At 37.4% G+C, this 24,005-nt stretch overlaps 1 protein-coding gene across 1 annotated transcript; it reads left to right on the top strand.

The window, feature by feature from the left end:
* Positions 1–1,903: 1,903 nt before the first annotated feature.
* On the top strand, positions 1,904–6,319 carry LOC137294027 (baculoviral IAP repeat-containing protein 6-like). Its single transcript, XM_067824946.1, has 3 exons — positions 1,904–2,130; positions 2,706–2,840; positions 5,349–6,319. Exons 1-3 carry the CDS (start codon positions 2,089–2,091, stop codon positions 5,616–5,618), a joined length of 447 nt encoding a protein of 148 aa, XP_067681047.1. The 5' UTR covers positions 1,904–2,088; the 3' UTR covers positions 5,619–6,319.
* Positions 6,320–24,005: the final 17,686 nt, after the last annotated feature.

Raw genomic sequence — 24,005 nt, 5'->3', positions numbered from 1 at the left:
AAAAATAACAGCCAGTGGCACTGTACATTCCTTAAGGATAATCCTAAGCAAAATATCAGGCCCACAACATTTATATGGATTAACTGTAGTGAGTGAATTAATCGCATCATTTGTCAATATAATTAACATTTCACAAGGTGGAAGAGATTCCAATGCAAGTTTCCTTCATATGAAAAATTCCCAGAATCAAATGGGGAGCAGAAGGAGTTTAACTCATTTGAAAAAGATAAGTCATCACTGGATTCCAACTGTCAAGGTCCACTATTTGATCCAATGCCACACCATGCATTACCTAAATTATTTACGGAAAATTGTCTATGATCTTTGTTTTGCATTCTTCTTTACATTTCCATGTTAAGCAAGCAATTTCTTTAACCTTGACTTTTCATTTAAAACTGATTTGATCTCTTTAGTTTAGGTTTGTTATTCGGAAGTAATTAAATACATTTGATTGTCACGGTGTTTTCTACAGAGAAATTAATATAATCAGTTACAGTATTTGTAACCTGTTTCAAACTATCACCAGTCCGTTCAAACATATCCCAGTTTGTACAATCAAAACATCCTCTCAACTGCTCTAAACAATCCATTGTCCATGGCCTTACATATTCTAGCTTCTCTGTCTTTAATTTTTGACAATACAAAGGAACTAAATACACAGTATTGTGATCAGAAGTGCCCATCAAAGCCTGTGGAAAAGATTTGTAGGCATCTTTCACATTACCATGGCAAAAGTCAGAAGTATATCTAGACCTTGTCAGACACTTCACATACTGATGATATGATGGCAGAACATGTTTTAAGTTACATGCATTGAAATCTCTGTGTATGAATATTGGTGCCTGTGGTGAAAAACTATTAAGTTTGTCCATATAGGTGTAAATAGTGTCAGCAGGTTGTTTCACATTAGCACCCAGTAGAATATGTACAATGGTCACAAAATTCTCTACAAAAATAATAGGGCCTGAGTGAAATGCACAAAAGTGCCGTGTCCTTGTTGCAGATAGATTTCCCAACCACATGCTGATTGCGGTTTATTTACACAATTGCACTCACCTCCTCTAACTCTTTTCTTGTTCTTTGCTGCATCTCTATCCAGACAAATAGGCGATCCAAATGCACTTGTGTTGTCCATAGTCTCATTCAACAATGTCACAGGGAGACAGGCTTCTTGGAGTCCACACATACACTTTACATAAGCCTTGATATTCTTTATTTGGCAACATAGACTTCTGACATTCAACAGAATAATAGTTGGGAGAGGCAGTTTGTACCATTATTATTGTTGCATGCACATTTTGGTGACAGGTCAATTTTCAAATGACTTACACCATTGAATCCATGGAATTGAAGTAGCTGGTCCCTCCCAAAGCCAGTCACATTGTTACATGATTGTTGACACCACTGGTTGCTAAGGAAGTAATTTGGTGCAAAAATCAGGTTACTGCCAGTGTGACACAAATCTATTTACGCTTATTCATTTTTACCATGATTGAGCTTCAAACACTGTACATATGTATATGTTAATGACGTTAACTTGTCGGAGACATTAGTAACACAATTTTTTCTTATGGAGAGCTGTAATGATGCTTGTCTCTATGGTGCAGCTACTATCTATGCCAGGCAAATAGTCAGGCCTGATGTTTAAAAAATCTGACTTAACTACACAAAGGAATATTTGTATAGTTATGAGTTAAATATGACACTCAACATTTGATTTTTATGGATGGATCCAAGATTGGTGGCAAGGGTTTGAGTGCCATTGGACTTATCTTCCAAGATCCCTGATAACAATTTTATCTTTACTGCTGAACTCAAAGCAATCCAGATATCCTAGGAATACATGCAGCATTCAGCACCAATTAAATATAAGCAGATATGTAACAATTACGTGTCATCGCCAACAGCTTCAAGGCTAATAGTTTTACTGTATGTTTTCAGGTCCTTGTGTCCATCCAGTCATTGATTCTTGTCAATGAGCCATATTTCAATGAACCTGGATATGAAAGATCTCGAGGAACACCATCAGGTACAGCGAGTTCAAGAGAGTATGATGCCAACATCAGACAGGCCACAGTCAAATGGGCAATGCTTGAGATGCTCCGGAACTCTCCACCATGTTTCAGAGATGTGAGAATGGCAATTTATCATGATATATTATAATTACATATTATAATTAACTGGATACAGTTGGTGATATGGATGAATTTTACCATAACTAAGACTAGTTACCTCATACAATCTGTAACGTCATGTGACTGTGATACACAAGAATAAACTCATAATTAAAGATTGTTTATTTGATGTGATTAATTTGATAGGCAGGTGCATCAGTCAATAAAATGCTGACAATGGTTTCTTAAAAACAGTTTGAATTATTACATATAATTACAAAGCTCCTAGGACAACATTGATAAATCTGTTGTTGCTGGTAAGCTGGTATTTAAGCCAAGTTGGAATTAAAGTGGTTTTAGGAACCATTCTTAATTTATGGCTGTGGGGTGATGAGAAGCATGTACAATGTAAATGGAAAACTCCTACCCCCACCCCCACACACTCACACACACACACACACACGCACACACACACACACGTACACACATGCCAAAATTTATGAATGGTCCCAGTGTCACATTTAAAAAGGAGGAGAATCCCAGATGGTACCTCCTTAACCTTGAGAAATGTTCATTAACCTTTGATTGCAGGTGATCCAACGCCATTTTTGGCTAAAGAGACATGAGGTGCTAAAGCAGTGTGAGGACTGGATCACTGAAATGGAGGCCTACAGCAGCGACAAGAGGACAGGCAGATCCATTGCTCACAATACCCTGGCTCTTAAGGTGAGTTTTGACATAGATTTAGTATTTACCTGACAAATTCATGTGACCAGTAAGCATTGGTAAAATTTAATCAAAACAATGAAAACATTAAACAAAATAAGTCCAGATATACAATGAATATTTTTATGAGCACACAGTGAAATTGCATGAGGAGTTTGCTGATTTGCTGGCATGTTATTTCCAGTGTTCCAAGCTCACCGTAATGACTGAGTATTATTATCCTAGATGTATTATATTATATTATATATTATATATATATATATTGTTCGTGTTATTACACTATCTGGTTGTAAATAGTGTTCATAGTTATTTGGACTTATGGTTTTAATGGGTTTTAGTAATGTCAATCCAATTTAGTTCATCATTGTTTAGCTGTACTTTGTTTGCCTGAAACAACTTTTGGTAACAGAGAATGGATACATTTACGGTAAATGTCATACTTTTATAAAGTGTTGACTTCACTTGATTTGTGATAGAAATAGCAAGGTTGCAGGAGTCTCAATGTTCATTGGTCATATTACAACTCTGCCTAATAATATTTTACAGTAGCATTCATCTGTACCCAAATGCTACACTTGGGGTTGTAGTATTTGTATCCCCAACCAGGGAGTAGGCAGGGAAATATGGAGAAGTTTATCCATCATGTTATTATTCCACTTCTCAAGAAATCAAACCGTGACTTTACTGGTCATTGTCTCAAGTCAGTTTGCAAATTGGTTTCATGAATGAAAGCTAAATATTCATCTAAGAATTACTTTTCATGTCTGAACTTAAAAAACTGATTGTTATTTCACTTCGTGATTATGTCTGCCATATAACATTTTCCTGTAAATATATGTATAAACAGACACAACTAAAATAATACAGACCTCTAAATGTAAACGGTATGTAATATAAAAACCAAAAATATCAAAAGCAAAAAAATAATAAAACAGTGGTGGAATATATTTTCTAGTGAAATACCAGATTCTTCCCAACTTAAGTGTCTTTTGAGTGAACCAGTGGTAGATAGGAACTGTGGATACAGCCTATTTGTAGTCCAGGGGCGGTATTCATAAAGCTTCTGAGAATTTTCTTAGTTTTTCACTTAAATTTCCTTAAGAATTCTTAAGTTTAAGAAAAATTCTTACTTTCTCTCTTAACCCAAACTAAGAAACACTCTTAGTTCTTACAACTTAATTAATTAACATCCTTCCTAGTGTGGTTCCAAGAACCGCCATATTGGATAACTATGAATTTTGTAGTTAGGTGCCCTCATGAGGTTTCTTAAAGTTAAGAAGTGAACTAAGAACAAAATGACTTATGTAAGTGTTTTCTTACAAGTCAAGAACGTTGTAATGGAAACTAAGAATTCTTGGTGGATTTAAGAATTCTTAACACTTAAGAAAATTCTTAGAAGCTTTGTGAATACCGCCCCATGCTTTCTTTGTGACAAACCTGTGAAGTTCATGCTTGCCAGAAAAGGCAACTTTGCATGTTGTAAGAGGCTACTAACAGGATCGGGTGGTCAGACTTGCTGACTTGGTGGACACATGTCATCGGTTCCGAGTTGCGCAAATCGATGCTCATGGTGTTGATCACTGGATTGTCTGGTCCAGACTCGATTATTTTCATACCACTGCAATATGGTTGGAATATTGGTGAGTGCGGCATAAAACTAAACTCATTCACTCACTCTTTATGAAGGAAATTACATGGTAATCTCTGCTTATAAATACATGCCTAGCATAGCAGGAAATATAAATTGTAAATCATCATGGCTCTAATTTACCTTTTATTTAGCAACGACCTTTTCCAAGTTTTTCATGGTTGTTTATGATGGTAACACTGGATAAAAGACTGTTGAAAGTTGTAGCATTGTGATGAAGGGTAACACAGGGTTTATGCATCCTATGTTGGGTGTTATACACTCATCCAAGTTATAATGCTACAACAAATTTTACATGAGATAGGATAAATACTCTTGTGTGTTTGATTGTTCTTCCAAAAGTGTATTATATGTCATAACATGCACAGGCTGTAATGAACAGGATATTGGTCGATCAGAAAATTTGAGAGCCGGGGTTCTTGTCCATAAACAACAAATAAAGTGTCCTGAAACCCTATGTGTCCCACTGAGAGAGCATCTAGATGTCTGTGCCAAAGAAAACAATATTAAATTCACAATACATGTGTATTTCTGTTTTTATCAAGTTCAAAATGCTGACAAACTAAAACGAAATTTAAAAGAACACTACTTCATAGATGCTACTTCAAACCAATGTTATTGTTAAGCCATTGTAAGCTCTGACATTGTCACTCTAGAACTTTGTCCCTATTTTGACGTCGTAATGTATATGTAAGGAAATCATTATGTAATTGCTACAACCTCCCTGAAGATAAAAGTGCATCATGATGGAGAAAACAGCATTCTGGTTTTGTGTAACTTGTTTTCTTGAGAGAGAGAGAGAGAGAGAGAGAGAGAGAGAGATTTCAAAGACTGAAAATTGCACTGCTTAATTTATACAGAGACACTATAATCAGCTACGAGAAGAGTTGGCAAAAATGAAACCTCCAAGTGAATTTGAAGATGAAGAGTGCATTGACCCTCAGGGCAAGCATTACTCCACAGACATGGCAGCGGCGGCGGCAGCAGCAGCAGCAGCATCTAGTAACCAGAGTTCAGCAGTAGACCACCTCAGCCCAGGCCCATCTGCTGGCTCTGCCTTCACCGCACCAGCAGCAGCTTCCATGCTGCTGGATCCACTTGGCATTGGTCAGGAGATACCAGACTGCTAGCAACACCTGCATTCAAAATGTGCCAAAAGTCAAGTCAAAGCTGTATATATCTGGTCTGGAACTTATGTCTTATGGCTGTGATATGTGCAGGACTCTGTATAGATTTGAAGACTAAATCAGGGAAAAAAACCTTGCTTACAGAAACTACTGCTGGTTTTGTGGTTGTAATACATGAAGGCATACATGTACCTTTTCACAACCATTCTGTAACTTGACAGTTAATGTACTGAAACATTTGGAACTGTTTAACAGAAAAAGAACAGTTTCTGCTTTTATAGCTCAGGGTTATCCTAATTAGTGTGGTAGTATGTGCTTTTTAGACAGAATAATATGATTTGTTGTTACATTTATCATACTGTTAAAACATGACCAAGAATGTAAATAGGATGTGTGTACATTTAGTAAGTGACAAATATGTCGAGTGCATAGTTGTTACTGTTGTGTGTGAATGATTGAATGAATTTAATCTAAGTATATACTTTGTACATTTATTGTATCCTTCAGACAAATGTAAAGTATCAAACCACATTTGCTGAAGTGACACAAGGAGGTAAATGGCAGCTTGACATTTTTTTCTTTTATTTCTACTGTGTTCATTTGTTTCCAACATTTTCTGACCCTGAGTGTACATACTGTATTTACTAGATGTTGTTACTTTACTACCACCAAGTAATTCCCTTTACAGAGACCTCTAAAAGTCAACCATAATAATGCAGGAACATTAGGATAGTGGTAGGCAGAATCAGATTAGGCAGGACTATGTGAGCTTGTAAAAGTCCTTCCATAAGTGAGCCGTACATGTACATGTGTTATTAGCATCTCTTGGACTGCTTATAGCTTTTGTTGGAAAATGGCTGCCTTTGTTTATGACAGATACTCAAAGATAGTTAACGTGAAAATTATTCTATAATTTTTCAAAGAGACTGGGGGAATTCCTTTGCATAAGTGTTTATGCCATTGATATTAAATATACATCGTTGCAACCTCAGCTGTCATGGTTTGGTGTTTGTAAGATGGAAGCGGTTTTAAGTATTTTTAGGAAAGTGTTAAGAGCTGTCTTTTTTAACATATGCAGTAAGTTTGAGGTTGCAAAATAGTCGTTTCTTACTCAAAAGAATCTGGTTACATGCATAAATGTCAAATGTCTCAAAGGTCAGTGTCATCTTTGAGGTTACTGTGAAACATGGTTGTATCTTCACTGGCAGATCTTAAGTGGTTGTTATGATCTGGCAGAACATGGTGGTACATTGAAATAGTTTGAAGCTTTGAGGAAATGGGGGTAGTGGGGATGTTTCTGTTTTTGCAAGAAGATGCAGATTCAGAGTTCTTATCTGTGATCACATACTACAGGTTCAAATTATGTCCAAGACCAAATAAACAAGATGAAAATGCTACCAACTTGTATATGAGTCCTGTGTCTTGAGGTTATTTCTGAAAATGCTAAGATATTATCAGTTTTCTTATGTCATGTCTTATTATTGTCACCCTTAAGCTAATGCATGTTCTGTGTATATGTACAGGGCAAAAATATGTAAGCCAGTCATAAGAGCTTTTCTTCCCATTCACTAATACTTTTGATAAATTGCACCATTAATGCATAACTGTATGGAATGTTTGGGCTACTTCACCTTAGTTATTATATTCATGGATTGTGTTGATGCAGTGTAGTGTTATATGATCAATGTATTGGAGGACCTTCCTGTACAAATTGTAAAGTCTGTACAGCATGTAAATAAACATAAGGCTGAAATGTCAAATAAATTAATTTTAAATGATTTTCTTTGCATTGTGCTCATACTTGAAAGACAACTGCTCATCCTACAGAAGGCCAGAATGGATGGCTGCTGCAAAAGTCCCTATGATTTCCCAAGAGTTTTCTCAGGAGTGTTACTATAGGGACTTGTGTTGGAGCTTTATTTGAGTCCTCCCAGGTTCAAGAATTTCAGCCTAGCATCAGATAAAGCTTCAATCATCTGGTGATTACACAGCATATCACCATCCCAGAAGGTGGAACATCTGGTCTCTTACAATTACAAATAAACAACTCATTTATTTAGTACTTTATTTTAGATACAGAAGTTGTACAGTGCAGATCTTTCATAAATACATGATTGACATTATGAATTGTCTCTCATAACAGCTAGTGGAAACAAAGTGTTTGGCCTCTCTTGTACCATTCATCCAAACAGGCCTATCTGCTGTGAATCCTGGACATCCTGTCTGATCATTCCATTTCTTGTTATGCTGCTGTGCAGCCATGCTGTAATTGAAGTTTAGGATTCAAAGTGAAATTCTTTTAATTCCACCATGGGGAAGAAGGTTCTTTTTCAGTTGAAAGAAAATATTGGATGTACTGTGTATAAGCCGACCCCCAAACTTGACCCCTAAAATCAGTGTCAAAATAGTATGTTTCATGCATAAGCTGCCCCCCCACATCAGACATCTGGCAGTTAGTCTTGGATGTAAAAGTTAAGTATGGTCGCGGTCAAGTCACACCACAAGACTTCTGGCAATTACAGTCTTGGATGTAAAACATAAGTATGCTAAGTGAGAATAATATCTAATAAAGATTATAGTAACCATTATTCTAAAAATCTGTGCTTGTCTTCCCTTCCTATATCCACAGTAATACTTTAAACCCGACAGAATTATAAACTATTTTTCCCAGTTGTATTGAAGATTTTTCTCTTCTTTGATACTGACATGTCCTACATTGGAGATGCTGTCTCTGTAGATGTTTAAATGACGAAAGTTGGCCGAATGTAAGAGTGTGGGTTCCCGGTGCCAAACTTTTATTTGAGCAAAATTTGAGACACATTATGTAGAATCACCTGTATTCATGTCTTATCACCCCATCCAAGTCTGTTAGCCAACTATTGACAGTCCAGTGGTATTGCAACTAAGTATGTTTATAGTTAAGGCTCAATGTAATTGTGATATTGAATAAACAACAGCATGAGTTCAGAATTAATGAAGCAACACCAAATTCTAAAACCTGCAAATCAGAAAAATTAGAAAGATGACAATACGCCTTAGTGATATATGAAATTGACATAGCTCAGTGTACTGCTCGAGATTTAAGCATGAAAATTAATGCACTTGCAACAACACACAGATCACATGAAACATGCAGCCTATCACGTCATTGAAATCAAGTCTCATACTGACCACATTTTACACTCTCATCTGTCCATTTTGGTTTGATATTACCATTCAAGCAGTGTCATAGCACGTTGTACTGCAGATAATTGGCATGAGGAATGCAGGTATGTCCCTTTGACAAAGTGGATGCCATCATTAATCAATTTCATGACTCCGCAATAAACACAGGACCATTGCTGATGTTAAAGATCGTCCAAGGCCAGGGAGACCCCGTAAGATGACAGCAAGAGAGGACAGAGCACTATTGAGATTTGTGTTGCGACATTAGATCCCAGCGCCTTGTTACAACAATGGTAACCAAGCAGAATCCTCTCTGATAGAACTGACAGGAATCGCTCTAAAGCAGCTGGATACAGGGCCAGAAGACCAGTTAAGCGCATCCAGCTGTCTCCAGCTCATAAAGCAGCATGTCTTGCATGGTGTAATGAATGTAAAAGATAGAATCTGGCATCATGGCAGAGGGTCCATTTTTCCGATGAGAGTAAGTTCTTATTGCATATGGCGGATGGTAGGACATGCATGAGAAAAATTGGCACAGCTATGGTTCCATGTTACATCCAGGAGACAGTTCCTTTTGCAGGGATTCAGTCATTGTGTGGGGATACATTTCCTTACATTGTAAGCTGGACCTCATCACCGTTTGTGGTACCCTTACTGGGCCTCGGTATCAACAAGACGTCCTTCAGAGAGCATTAGTAGCCCACTTTGACAACCATCCTCTCATGTCAAGGCCCATCTTTATGGATGACAACGCCAGGCCTCATAGGGCACGTGCTGTAACCGAGTTCCTGCAACGGAATGGTGTTGAGACCATTCCATGGTCAGCTAAGAATCCAGATCTCAATCCTTTTGAGCATTTGTGGGACATTTGGGCTGCCGCGTGTGACAAAGAGACCTCCCAGTCCAGAATGTGCAGGAACTTGCTAATGTTTGAGGAATGGGCCAGGATTCCTCATAATCCTATCAAGAAATTGATCCAGGAAATGAGGAGACGCCTTGAAGCAGTCATCCATGCACCGGGAGGTAACACCAGATAGTACAGATGGCTATTCGAACTTGATAGATTGATTGTTCTTCTGTTTAATGAACAGAATGTGTAAACTGCGCTGATATTTCAGCGTGGACAATGACCGTTAAATTCGAAATGTTTTGGTATAAAATGCTGCAACTTCAAATCACTATCACCATTATATAACAAACAACATAACGTCACCTTGTTATAGGCTATTCACCACATCAACAGTTACTATTCACCGACATAATGAATTTGTAGATTATACTTATGGACATGCTTCCCAGAATAGATGTGGAATTGAAGTTGCTCGATGTGGAAAAACAGGATGTTGCTTAATTAATTTCCAGCCTTATATCTTCAAGTATGTTTGATAAACTTGGCTTATGTATCAAACCCTACACTTTCAGCGAACCATCTACGTTCAACAAAACTCTTAATCTCGACCGCTGCATCTTCACGTACGAACTTGACATCAGGTTTGGTGGACCCGTCTGTTTCAGCAATCTTGGTCATCTTTGTCAACCCTTTTCATCACAGGTTACTAAGGCGACACAGCCAAACCCACATATCTTTTGAATTCATTCCCCAGATACACAACACTTTTACAGGGAAATTGACTTGTTGGTGTGAGATATGGCAACGGCTTGGAAGCAAGTACAGCTGCCAGATATGCTTGAGAGGTCTGGGTTCTCAGATCTCACCTGTCAATGTTTGATGAACTTCTACTATTTTTCTCATGTGTTCGGAGGTCCTGTCTGTGTCTAGCTCATAGTTATGACACACATGTTAGTTTGGATAGTAGACAAATCTACAAGCATGACGATCTGGTATTAAAATTCTGGTTCACATTTGAACTCTATTGATTCAGCTACTTGACTTCAGCAACAGTGTAGATCGGGATCCAGTTTATTTTATCAGCAATCCGTCCACCTGACACACACTGCGTTGTATCTACACTCAACTGCGGCTACCAAGCATCCTAAGATAGCCGCCTTTTACCTTTAATCCAGTGTGGCCAAGTTACCTGTCAGCGCAGGTGGCAGTAGAATCTCGCCAGACACCAACTTCTGTTTGCCGATTTTTCTTGTCTCAGTATCTTCAATATGAAACTAACTTACTCACCTTCAACTGCCCCCTCACTTCAGGGTGATCCTCATCGCTCTCCATTAAACCAGGGGACTTTATGATCAGTTTGGACCTACAGGATGCTTACCTACACATCCTGATATTCCCCAGTTATCGCAAGTACCTTTGCTTCATATGCCAGGGCATGAAGATGAAGACATGAGGATGAAGCTTCCATTCTGTTGGAAACAGCCAGCATGACTGGGACTTGCTCTTACTGTAACGGCCAGATAGACTATCATATCAGCACCCAGTCTAAACAGGGTAGATACCACACTGAAGTTGTATCTAGCAGAGTGATAGCAACAGGCAAGAAGATCTCCAGTCCCTTTTGCAGTCTTACAAGTTGGCTGACGAAGTTCCAGCTTGGGACCTTTCTATCATATTTACGAGGAGGTATAAAAAAGTTCTAATTATCCTCAAAACCAACCTCCACCTCTTCACTGACCTCACAAGTATCGTTAAAATGGCGTCCACATCACATCAGTCAGGGGCATATGATCAGTTTGAAAATTCCTTTTCCATCAGACAACCGTATCATGAAACGGACTAGCTTCACTTTAACGATCATCTCCTCTTGATTCTCTCTGGCAGTGCAACGATTCAATTGCCTAAACTTGTTAACACTGCATGACTCGATCTTTTGCACGCATGGGGTTACTTGTGTTTAGGATCAACTACCTGAAGATTGAATAAAATGAAGGAAGTAGTTTCTGGTCCATTAACTAGATAAGGATCATTGATGCCACCTTATAATTTTCAACATAATTTCTCAATAAATTCTTGGTGTCTCGGATGGGACTTCTCTGCAAAGAAGCAACTGCCAGGACAACAGGATCGACTGTTTACCCAACCGCCTACTATGCTTGGGCCGGATGACATAAAAGCCCTTTCTCGTCAGAGAACTGAAGATTTATACTGCTGTGTTGCAAGACCATCATAGGTTGCATAAGCGCCTATTCATCTCCCTCTCTACAGCTGAAGTCTCCCATATACCACTTGTCTTCTGAATGCGATCTACCATCCTACATGTCAACATGTTCTATGATCTTTCCCCCTCCAGCTGTGTCAAACCCTCTAAGGGCTTTGGCGTTGACTATTGATCTTCAGTCACTGTTCACTGACTCCCATTCATGGGTGAATGTGTCTCTAAATTACTGACAGTCTCCACTTACCTGTTGTAAATTTTGTGTGACAAAAGGTGTAAGAAATCCCCTGTGAGCCAGCAAAACAGAACAAAGACAAGTCTAAAACATTCAAATATTGTGTTATTAAGCAAAGAGAGCAAGTTATACAAAGTCATAAGTCACTTTCACAATACCGATTTCAAATACAATATAAAATGAGACAAAATCTAAGGCATTGGGTCACAAAATATATAGCAAACACACCAAAGTGCGAGAGTGAGAAACAGTTACGCAGAATGCAACACAGCGAGAGGTCAGGCAGCAGTTATGCAGATCAAGTGTTGATGGAGATTGATGATGCTACTCAAGAAAATGTGTGCGTCGGTGTCCGTTGACAACACGGCAACTAGCATTTATATATACATTCAGTCATTTCCTGAAAGTTCGAGCACATACGACCATCGCCACTAACAAGGAATGCTCTAGAACAGTCTCCCAGAAGTCAACAAATAGAAGGCCAAGGGCAGATAACTCCACAGTATTGCCTTAGAGGCATGCTGCTTAAATAATTCTCTGTAGGAAATGTCACCCATAATAACTAACACTAAAATAATCAGCAACAACTCAAATCACAGAAAATACACTCTCATAACACTATGCGATGTATCAGTCACACATTTTGGGGGACTCCATCAGTTTGGTCCCTCAGTACTGGCTCAACAACTGTCATCAGCTTGAGGGAAATCTTTCACTTGCAGAGAGTGTGTTACCTTGTAAACAGTGAATAAAGAAGGGATGGACAGTTTAATGAATCAATAAATTTGTTTGCACCTGTACACATGCTACTACATGTTACTACATTTGGCTGCCGCTTTCTCTGCACTCTCCCTCGTAACAGACAGTGAACATTGTCAATATTTCAATGATCTTTTAGTAATCTTTAATCTTTTAATAATCGTTTAACAATAAGATCTTAACAATATGTCCCAAACATTTCATGCAATACAGGTTAGGACCACTGGTCTGAAGTCTTTATTAACTGAGGGAGTTTTCTTTTTTAACAGTGGCATAATTTTAAAGGTTTTCCAGAGAATAGGAACACTGTGAGAATTAATTGATATCTGAAATAGCTTTCCAAAAATAACAGCCAGTGGCACTGTACATTCCTTAAGGATAATCCTAAGCAAAATATCAGGCCCACAACATTTATATGGATTAACTGTAGTGAGTGAATTAATCGCATCATTTGTCAATATAATTAACATTTCACAAGTTGGAAGAGATTCCAATGCAAGTTTCCTTCATATGAAACATTCCCAGAATCAAATGGGGAGCAGAAGGAGTTTAACTCATTTGAAAAAGATAAGTCATCACTGGATTCCAACTGTCAAGGTCCACTATTTGATCCAATGCCACACCATGCATTACCTAAATTATTTACGGAAAATTGTCTATGATCTTTGTTTTGCATTCTTCTTTACATTTCCATGTTAAGCAAGCAATTTCTTTAACCTTGACTTTTCATTTAAAACTGATTTGATCTCTTTAGTTTAGGTTTGTTATTCGGAAGTAATTAAATACATTTGATTGTTTGATTTGATACAGTTGATTGCTCTAAACAATCCATTGTCCATGGCCTTACATATTCTAGCTTCTCTGTCTTTAATTTTTGACAATACAAAGGAACTAAATACACAGTATTGTGATCAGAAGTGCCCATCAAAGCCTTTGGAAAAGATTTGTAGGCATCTTTCACATTACCATGGCAAAAGTCAGAAGTATATCTAGACCTTGTCAGACACTTCACATACTGATGATATGATGGCAGAACATGTTTTAAGTTACATGCATTGAAATCTCTGTGTATGAATATTGGTGCCTGTGGTGAAAAACTATTAAGTTTGTCCATATAGGTGTAAATAGTGTCAGCAGGTTGTTTCACATTAGCACCCAGTAGAATATGTACAATGGTCACAAAATTCTCTACAAAAATAATAGGGCCTGAGTGAAATGCACAAAAGTGCCGTGTCCTTGTTGCAGATAGATTTCCAAACCACATGCTGATTGCGGTTTATTTACACAATTGCACTCACCTCCTCTAACTCTTTTCTTGTTCTTTGCTGCATCTCTATCCAGACAAATAGGCGATCCAAATATACTTGTGTTGTCCATAGTCTCATTCAACCATGTCACAGGGTGACAGGCTTCTTGGAGTCCACACATACACTTTACATAAGCCTTGATATTCTTCATTTGGCAACATAGACTTCTGACATTCAACAGAATAATAGTTGGGAGAGGCAGTTTGTACCATTATTATTGTTGCATGCACATTTTGGTGACAGGTCAATTTTCAAATGACTTACACCATTGAATCCATGGAATTGAAGTAGCTGGTCCCTCCCAAAGTCAGTCACATTGTTACATGATTGTTGACACCACTGGTTGCTAAGGAAGTAATTTGGTGCAAAAATCAAGTTACTGCCAGTGTGACACAAATCTATTTACGCTTATTCATTTTTACCATGATTGAGCTTCAAACACTGTACATATGTATATGTTAATGACGTTAACTTGTCGGAGACATTAGTAACACAATTTTTTCTTATGGAGAGCTGTAATGATGCTTGTCTCTATGGTGCAGCTACTATCTATGCCAGGCAAATAGTCAGGCCTGATGTTTAAAATATCTGACTTAACTACACAAAGGAATATTTGTATAGTTATGAGTTAAATATGACACTCAACATTTGATTTTTATGGATGGATCCAAGATTGGTGGCAAGGGTTTGAGTGCCATTGGACTTATCTTCCAAGATCCCTGATAACAATTTTATCTTTACTGCTGAACTCAAAGCAATCCAGATATCCTAGGAATACATGCAGCATTCAGCACCAATTAAATATAAGCAGATATGTAACAATTACGTGTCATCGCCAACAGCTTCAAGGCTAATAGTTTTACTGTATGTTTTCAGGTCCTTGTGTCCATCCAGTCATTGATTCTTGTCAATGAGCCATATTTCAATGAACCTGGATATGAAAGATCTCGAGGAACACCATCAGGTACAGCGAGTTCAAGAGAGTATGATGCCAACATCAGACAGGCCACAGTCAAATGGGCAATGCTTGAGATGCTCCGGAACTCTCCACCATGTTTCAGAGATGTGAGAATGGCAATTTATCATGATATATTATAATTACATATTATAATTAACTGGATACAGTTGGTGATATGGATGAATTTTACCATAACTAAGACTAGTTACCTCATACAATCTGTAACGTCATGTGACTGTGATACACAAGAATAAACTCATAATTAAAGATTGTTTATTTGATGTGATTAATTTGATAGGCGGGTGCATCAGTCAATAAAATGCCGACAATGGTTTCTTAAAAACAGTTTGAATTATTACATATAGTTACAAAGCTCCTAGGACAACATTGATAAATCTGTTGTTGCTGGTAAGCTGGTATTTAAGCCAAGTTGGAATTAAAGCAGTTTTTAGGAACAATTCTTAATATTATGGCTGTGGGGTGATGAGAAGCATGTACAATGTAAATAGAAAACTTCTACCCCCACCCCCACACACTCACACACACGCACACACACACGTACACACATGCCAAAATTTATGAATGGTCCCAGTGTCACATTTAAAAAGGAGGAGAATCCCAGATGGTACCTCCTTAACCTTGAGAAATGTTCATTAACCTTTGATTGCAGGTGATCCAACGCCATTTTTGGCTAAAGAGACATGAGGTGCTAAAGCAGTGTGAGGACTGGATCACTGAAATGGAGGCCTACAGCAGCGACAAGAGGACAGGCAGATCCATTGCTCACAATACCCTGGCTCTTAAGGTGAGTTTTGACATAGATTTAGTATTTACCTGACAAATTCATGTGACCAGTAAGCATTGGTAAAATTTAATCAAAACAATGAAAACATTAAACAAAATAAGTCCAGATATACAATGAATATTTTTATGAGCACACAGTGAAATTGTATGATGAATTTGCTGATTTGTTGGCATGTTATTTCCAGTGTTCCAAGCTCACCGTAATGACTGAGTATTATTATCCTAGATGTATTATATTACCGCAATACACCCTGTAGTTAGTTCTCATGCAGCATCACTGCGAAAAACGTTCACGTTTACAAGCTTGTAAATCTTTTGTAATGATGTTTGCAAGACATTAAAATTTTTGGAAAGATGATGTTTACAAGACACAATTTGGAAAGATCCACAAGGGGAGATAACTGGTGGGTGATGGTAAAACGGTCCGCAAGGCCTCAAATTCACACCTAATTAATCCCAAAGGCTAATAACAGTTTAACCCCTCGACATAATTAATGGGGTAATTGGGGCGTGAAATAAGAGTGGGAGAGACCACTGTTCAGTGGACAGGGGTCACTCTGTTAGGGGTAGGATGTTGATGCTCTTACTACAGTGTTCGGTGGAGTGAAGATGCATGGGTGTTTCTTTCACTATGCACAAGCTGTTTAGAAAACAATTCCGACTCAGTATCCCACTTGTTTTGCGTTTGGGAACAATGAATAACAATAACCATAAACAATATCACCTTGTCACCTCTGATAATATGCTAAATGATAGAGATTGTGTTATGACAACATAACACATGACAGTATATGTTGCTATGAATCATGTGGTCGATCCAACCTTTACCAATAGTACCAGTGATACAGATGGGATAAGTCACCTTTTGAAATATTTCACAATCATATTTGATTTTTGTTGTTTCTGTTCATTCTTCCTTTCTGTGGTCAGCCCAGCAACAATCCAATCCTGTAAAAAAACACAGAATGGCCCTTGTTCGGCTTTGTGCATTGTCATTTTTTTCACAGCATAGGAACCATATTTGAGATGTGGCGAGTCATACTGCTTCCATTTCCCTCGCTATAGTTAGTACTCTGCTGCATCTTTAGTGGAAAAAAATTGAAATTGTTTCTGCTGAGTTGTAGGCTGGTTTGACATCTTGCAGTGTCATCATCGCGATAATGCGCCGAGGAGTGGGTTGTTTAGGTGGTGAAAGTTGTAATGTGCTGAATTTGGTTTGTGACGCGTGAACAAGGAATTTAGCATATCATAACATTGAAATAAAGTTGATTTTCGCTTGATAGTGCTCCATGGTCAATACTGCACTGTTGATGGAAATGGTATTCTATAATGCGGAATTTCACTTTTATAATACTCTCGTCTTTCATGCGAATTAAATTATCCCCAAACAAATGGACAGTGTCAAGCTTACACTACATGTTTATTTACCTTCGGGAAGGAAATATCAGATTACAACAAGAAAGAGGAAGATTAAATTCCATACAAAAACATTCCATTTACAAATTTACGGAAAATATGTTACACATTATTATCAAATATACAATAAAAAATGGGGTAGCATTGTAGTTGTGCATTCTTTACTACTTGTTCATATTTTGCTTCCTTATGGCTGGGGAGGTCTGCCTGTCGCATCCATTCCATTCGATTTCTGAAGAAAACAGTCAATATGATTATACTTGCATAAAGTGAATGGTAAACCAATGTGAAAATAGAATCAATGGTTATTCTCATAATCTCATAGCAAGTATTATTGATACTTGTATATTTAGTGCATTAGAACACAGGTTTAATACGGATTAATACGATGGGGTGATTGTTACTGTATCTCCCAGCAAAGCCTCAACACCTAACAAGGCCTAATCCCTTGTGCATTGATGAGCAAGTCATGTCAGTATAAGGTTCATTAATTAACAAGACCTAATGCCTTGTTAATTGAAATCATCTCAGTTAAGATTCATCAATTAACAAGTCTTCTTCCTTGTTAATTGATGGTAAGCCAAATTACGTAGTGCATCCTCTTCAAACAGTTTCATCTAATTCTTGATTCCCGAAAGCTAGTTAAATTGGCTTTCGTGTTTACTTACTGTAGTTTTTCTGGAATATTTTCTCATGACATCATTGTGTTTGTTTTTTCTTTCTTGAGACGGTTTCCTTTTTTGTCTGCAAACATCTTGTCATAGCCACTGCAACAAACAAAATACAATACCCTGACTGAAACGATATGTTTCAATAAAACTGACATATATCATATAGTGATTACAGAATTATAACAGGAAGTCGTCACCAAACACATGCACAAGATTCAAACGGTTGAACAAAATCGCCCATGAACATCATACTTTGTTACATAATTTTACTGTGCAACAAAAGTCACGTTTGGAGCTCAAGAAATGAGCATTCTTATTTGTATGACAGTGGGTTGCGCTCATTTTTTGTTGCGCACTGATGCATATTGCACAGAGCATTAAGCAGCACTGCAACACCTTGAAACTCAGCGTGCGGAATAACAGGGAGAGCTGCCTTAGCAAAATCCCATGATGTCCTGAAAAAGTCCAATTCTAAATTTATTGTCAGAACCATGAAGATAAATTCATGTCGAGGTTCTTGTAGAAACACCTGAAGTTTTACGTGTTGAATGGTTTAATGCATTGAAACTCTTGCAGTTACTGTATTTAAATCATATTAAGTATATTCTTGCATCTGTTGTGCATTTAGGGTCATTCCTCTTACAGACTCAGCATTCCGGAGAGCCTGCCTCACAGTTGTCTGTGAAAATGGATTCATGGGAAAAATACAATTAGCATTTTGAAAAACCTTACAAAATAACTAGCAGGTATTACAACTAAAGTTTTAAATAAAGTCGAATTACTGCTAATACAACATCGTATAAGAATACCTTGTCTGAAAACGTTACAAACATTTACAAAGAAATAAACAATCAATTTATTATATATTTGTGTTAAATTTGATTTTGAAATGCCTTAGCGATTTTGAAAAGGATTTGTTTTGTGAGTAAATGGGTTTATATCTATTAAAGTCACTATTCCATCCATGTAATGACGTATGAACCCAAAATACGTATATGCATGAATACTGGGATTAGTCTGTATTGCTCCGTGATTGTTGTTTTTGATGAAACCTATTTCTTAAAACCATAAAACGCAAGGTTTACGTCTGTAAGAATACATCCAAAATCAGTCTTATACTAATTATACGTTATAATTGAAATTACATGCAACAAGTAATCCTTCAGCTTAACCACAAAAAACAGCTGGTGTTACCTGGGAATATATTCCACCCCCATAACCTGATTAAGTCCCATGAAGGATATTTATGACATGGAATAAACCTTTGATCCGCCAATTAGTCGGGCTGTTGTTCTCATATCGTGATTCAGTATACTAACCACTTACTAAATGCAGGGATAATCTACGACTCTGTGTATTGAGCTCCCTGCTAAATGATCTGGTAGTCTTGAGTGTAAGATTTCTCAACAACCATGCTGCTGAAGGAACACATGGCGTCATCAGGATTGCCTTACTGATTTTACAAATAATATACTTGCGTCATCTGCAATATACTCACCTGAGCTGAATGTGCCTTCTGAAGAAATATCGCTGACAGACATTCTGAACGGCTTTGTAGATGTAAAGTCTCAAATTCACGATAGCGAAAATGTCCGTATGTTGGTGTGCAATGATCAACTGCATTTTCCCATCGGGTGTTCATTTATTTATTTAGATCTCAAAAGGTCATCAAATTACTTTGAGTTACTCTTCCTCTCTGTAACTTCTCCAACCAAGAAATACCATAGACAGTGCACGTGTACACAATGGTTTGTGAAACATGTAAATAAAGGTATGTCACTTTAATATGAATTTTACCAATTGACCATGTTGTTGAAATAGACTATTGTTCATCAAGACTAAGCGTTATCAAAACACTAACTCAAATCAGCCAAATAATCCCACTAGTGGTATCCTCTTTGGACTGAAGTTGTTTATTTCAAGAGTAAGAGGATTATAAGGCATGGTCAACTGGGTTTGGTCGTTTAACTAATCCCACACGGCCTTCACCAGCAGAGGGAATGATTTACACATCTCATTTTTTGCGCTTAATTATTGTAAATGTGTTTGTTTTTTATTGATAAAAAATGAAATGGGATTGTGAACAGCTTTACAGTTTATATCGACACCGGTACCATACAACATACAATACACACTTGAAATGCAACATGTGTTGTCACATATGTCTATAAATTTGAATTACAAACATGGGTAAAGCGTGAATACAATCTTATACGGAAATAGTGAATTATCTGATCTTAATAATCTGTCCATCTTAAAGGTCACATGCAACCAAAAAATGAAACATAATTCAAACACATTTATCACTTATTCATGACATATAATATACATTGCTGCTTTTAAAGAAACAAATAAACAAAATTATAAGCGAACAATCGCGATTCAAAAGTGCAATATTTTGTACTTGGGCTTACTCCCCACGAAACGAAGCCCCCGAAACCCAGTCATAGCGGGTGGATGTGCACGCAAGTGTAACGACGGCGTCCGATTGGCTGTTTCATTTGGTGATATGCTGAGGGTTCATTGTGTGTACAGAAAGACGATCTGTTTGATAGGCATTTTAGAAGTATAACGAGTCACAAGAAAGTAAGATTCTTTATGGATAACAACTTCTCTTATTGTACTTGATGCGTCGTTTCTGTATGGATTCATATACCATTGTCAAACAAAACCATATACGCTAGAAGAATTTGTTATCCATAAAGAGTGTATATAGAGATGTTGGGTTTTGTAAATACATGTTCTCTGCATTTGCGCTCGATCCAATCAAAAATCATGTCAGTAGAGATGGTAAACTACTGTGTGGCTGGAATCTGCCATTCGTCCAAGTACAAAGCAGGACTTGAAACTGACAAGAGTTTGCACCAGTTTCCGTCAGATCCAGTCATCCGAAAAAAGTGAATGTAGTTTGTTTGCAACCCACAGACATAAAACATGTCATGTGTATCACACGAGCCTAATTACATAATGCGGCAGACACGGGACTCGGGTGCAGGAGTCATAAATCAACTTATTTTCTTTATGTCGTATAGTCTGATAGGTGTCAAACTGCACGTGCACGTGGTCAGTGATTGAAGCTGTGTACTGCATGTTGTCTTTAGCAGACAGGCAGACATATAGGTGTGAATAAGCCAGACACTGAGCTTTCTCTGTGACAGAGACTGCTTACCACAATCAACAAGTTTTTTTACGTAACGAGTAGATTATTTACTTGTTTGTGTACACAACCAAGATTAGACTACTGCTTACGACCCCAGACGCTGGGCATGCATACTGTTTCAAGCTCCGCGAACCTATTCACGGCGCATGCGTTATGGACGCAGCGTAGCACAGTTGTTGAAACCAGTTTTCCCCCAGCGCTGGGGGGAATTTAGTGAAACGTTTGAACTCCGATTTCGCGAGCTTTTTTTTCATCGCGTGTTTTTCAACTTTACAGGTTGAATTGGCATTTTTTATGAGTTGTTTCGGTAAGTGCATACCGACAGGTACCAGAATCTGCAAAGTTGTGTTTTACGTTGCATGTGACCTTTAAGATCTGCCTACCTCTTCGTCACTGCTTCTTTTAGATTTGATACTAAATATGATTGAAGAATTAACCTCGTGGTTTGTCATATGATAATCTTGTATTAGAACTTTGGTTTATTTACCTTTGTAAAGTGCACTCCACACACACAAACTAATTGTATCAATATAGGGCATTTATGAGAATGTTATTGGTAAGATAATTATTTTTGGTGTCTTGATGGTAAAATTGTGGGTGTGCTTACCGAAGTAACCATAGACTTAAGACAAAAAACATCTTCAAGCAGAAAGGAAGACCAGGACAGAGTATGGAAAAGTTTTTTCCCATTTTATTGAGTCAGTTGTGTATGAAGTGAACTATCACTGTTGACACTGATGATGTATGATTGTGTAGCACTTTAAGAATTTCTTATATTTACGCAGTTACCAAATGCAAAGCAGAGTGTACTGTTATGTAAGTTATGTTTTATGTATGAATGATAAATTAAAAATATATGTACGTCGAACATAAACAAACAAATGATAGACTGGCACGCACCATTTAAATATTCTCTAACATACTTCTTGTAAATGATTATATAAATCTTGTTACACAATGATTTTTATTAATTCATTTGAGTATTTGCTCCAATCCACACGTACTGACATGACAACCAATTATTTATTGACATGTTTATGAGATTTCGTGAATACGCCAATTGCATAACACCGTTAATGAGCACCAACATGAAAGGTCTAGTGACAGGTGTTATTTAGAGAATGCATATAGTTCCCACGGAGTAGAGTGGTAAAATCACCGGAATGAGCTTGGGATGATGATCTCGAACAAAGGCAAGACATCTGTTTTAACAGGCACAAGTATTTGGTATATAGATCAAAGCTGGCCGTACACATCAACTTTCATGTTTTCACGCACCAGACGCAGTTGCGTTGATATAAAGCACAAATAACAATAAGATCTTAACAATATGTCCCAAACATTTCATGCAATACATGTTAGGACCACTGGTCTGAAGTCTTTATTAACTGAGGGAGTTTTCTTTTTTAACAGTGGCATAATTTTAAAGGTTTTCCAGAGAATAGGAACACTGTGAGAATTAATTGATATCTGAAATAGCTTTCCAAAAATAACAGCCAGTGGCACTGTACATTCCTTAAGGATAATCCTAAGCAAAATATCAGGCCCACAACATTTATATGGATTAACTGTAGTGAGTGAATTAATCGCATCATTTGTCAATATAATTAACATTTCACAAGGTGGAAGAGATTCCAATGCAAGTTTCCTTCATATGAAACATTCCCAGAATCAAATGGGGAGCAGAAGGAGTTTAACTCATTTGAAAAAGATAAGTCATCACTGGATTCCAACTGTCAAGGTCCACTATTTGATCCAATGCCACACCATGCATTACCTAAATTATTTACGGAAAATTGTCTATGATCTTTGTTTTGCATTCTTCTTTACATTTCCATGTTAAGCAAGCAATTTCTTTAACCTTGACTTTTCATTTAAAACTGATTTGATCTCTTTAGTTTAGGTTTGTTATTCGGAAGTAATTAAATACATTTGATTGTTTGATTTGATACAGTTGATTGCTCTAAACAATCCATTGTCCATGGCCTTACATATTCTAGCTTCTCTGTCTTTAATTTTTGACAATACAAAGGAACTAAATACACAGTATTGTGATCAGAAGTGCCCATCAAAGCCTTTGGAAAAGATTTGTAGGCATCTTTCACATTACCATGGCAAAAGTCAGAAGTATATCTAGACCTTGTCAGACACTTCACATACTGATGATATGATGGCAGAACATGTTTTAAGTTACATGCATTGAAATCTCTGTGTATGAATATTGGTGCCTGTGGTGAAAAACTATTAAGTTTGTCCATATAGGTGTAAATAGTGTCAGCAGGTTGTTTCACATTAGCACCCAGTAGAATATGTACAATGGTCACAAAATTCTCTACAAAAATAATAGGGCCTGAGTGAAATGCACAAAAGTGCCGTGTCCTTGTTGCAGATAGATTTCCAACCACATGCTGATTGCGGTTTATTTACACAATTGCACTCACCTCCTCTAACTCTTTTCTTGTTCTTTGCTGCATCTCTATCCAGACAAATAGGCGATCCAAATGCACTTGTGTTGTCCATAGTCTCATTCAACCATGTCACAGGGTGACAGGCTTCTTGGAGTCCACACATACACTTTACATAAGCCTTGATATTCTTCATTTGGCAACATAGACTTCTGACATTCAACAGAATAATAGTTGGGAGAGGCAGTTTGTACCATTATTATTGTTGCATGCACATTTTGGTGACAGGTCAATTTTCAAATGACTTACACCATTGAATCCATGGAATTGAAGTAGCTGGTCCCTCCCAAAGTCAGTCACATTGTTACATGATTGTTGACACCACTGGTTGCTAAGGAAGTAATTTGGTGCAAAAATCAAGTTACTGCCAGTGTGACACAAA

This window comes from Haliotis asinina, chromosome 8 (assembly GCF_037392515.1).
Source record: "Haliotis asinina isolate JCU_RB_2024 chromosome 8, JCU_Hal_asi_v2, whole genome shotgun sequence".
NCBI classification, from domain to species: Eukaryota; Metazoa; Mollusca; class Gastropoda; order Lepetellida; family Haliotidae; genus Haliotis; species Haliotis asinina.
Note: the sequence above shows the minus strand (reverse complement) of the source record. Positions and strands in the feature narration are given on the sequence as shown.

Coding starts and splice junctions, on each gene's coding strand:
- LOC137294027 (XM_067824946.1), top strand. CDS start 2,089: ATGCTTGAGATGCTCCGGAACTCTCCACCATGTTTCAGAGAT. Junction 2,131..2,705: donor CTCCACCATGTTTCAGAGAT/GTGAGAATGGCA, acceptor CTTTGATTGCAG/GTGATCCAACGCCATTTTTG. Junction 2,841..5,348: donor ACAATACCCTGGCTCTTAAG/GTGAGTTTTGAC, acceptor TAATTTATACAG/AGACACTATAATCAGCTACG.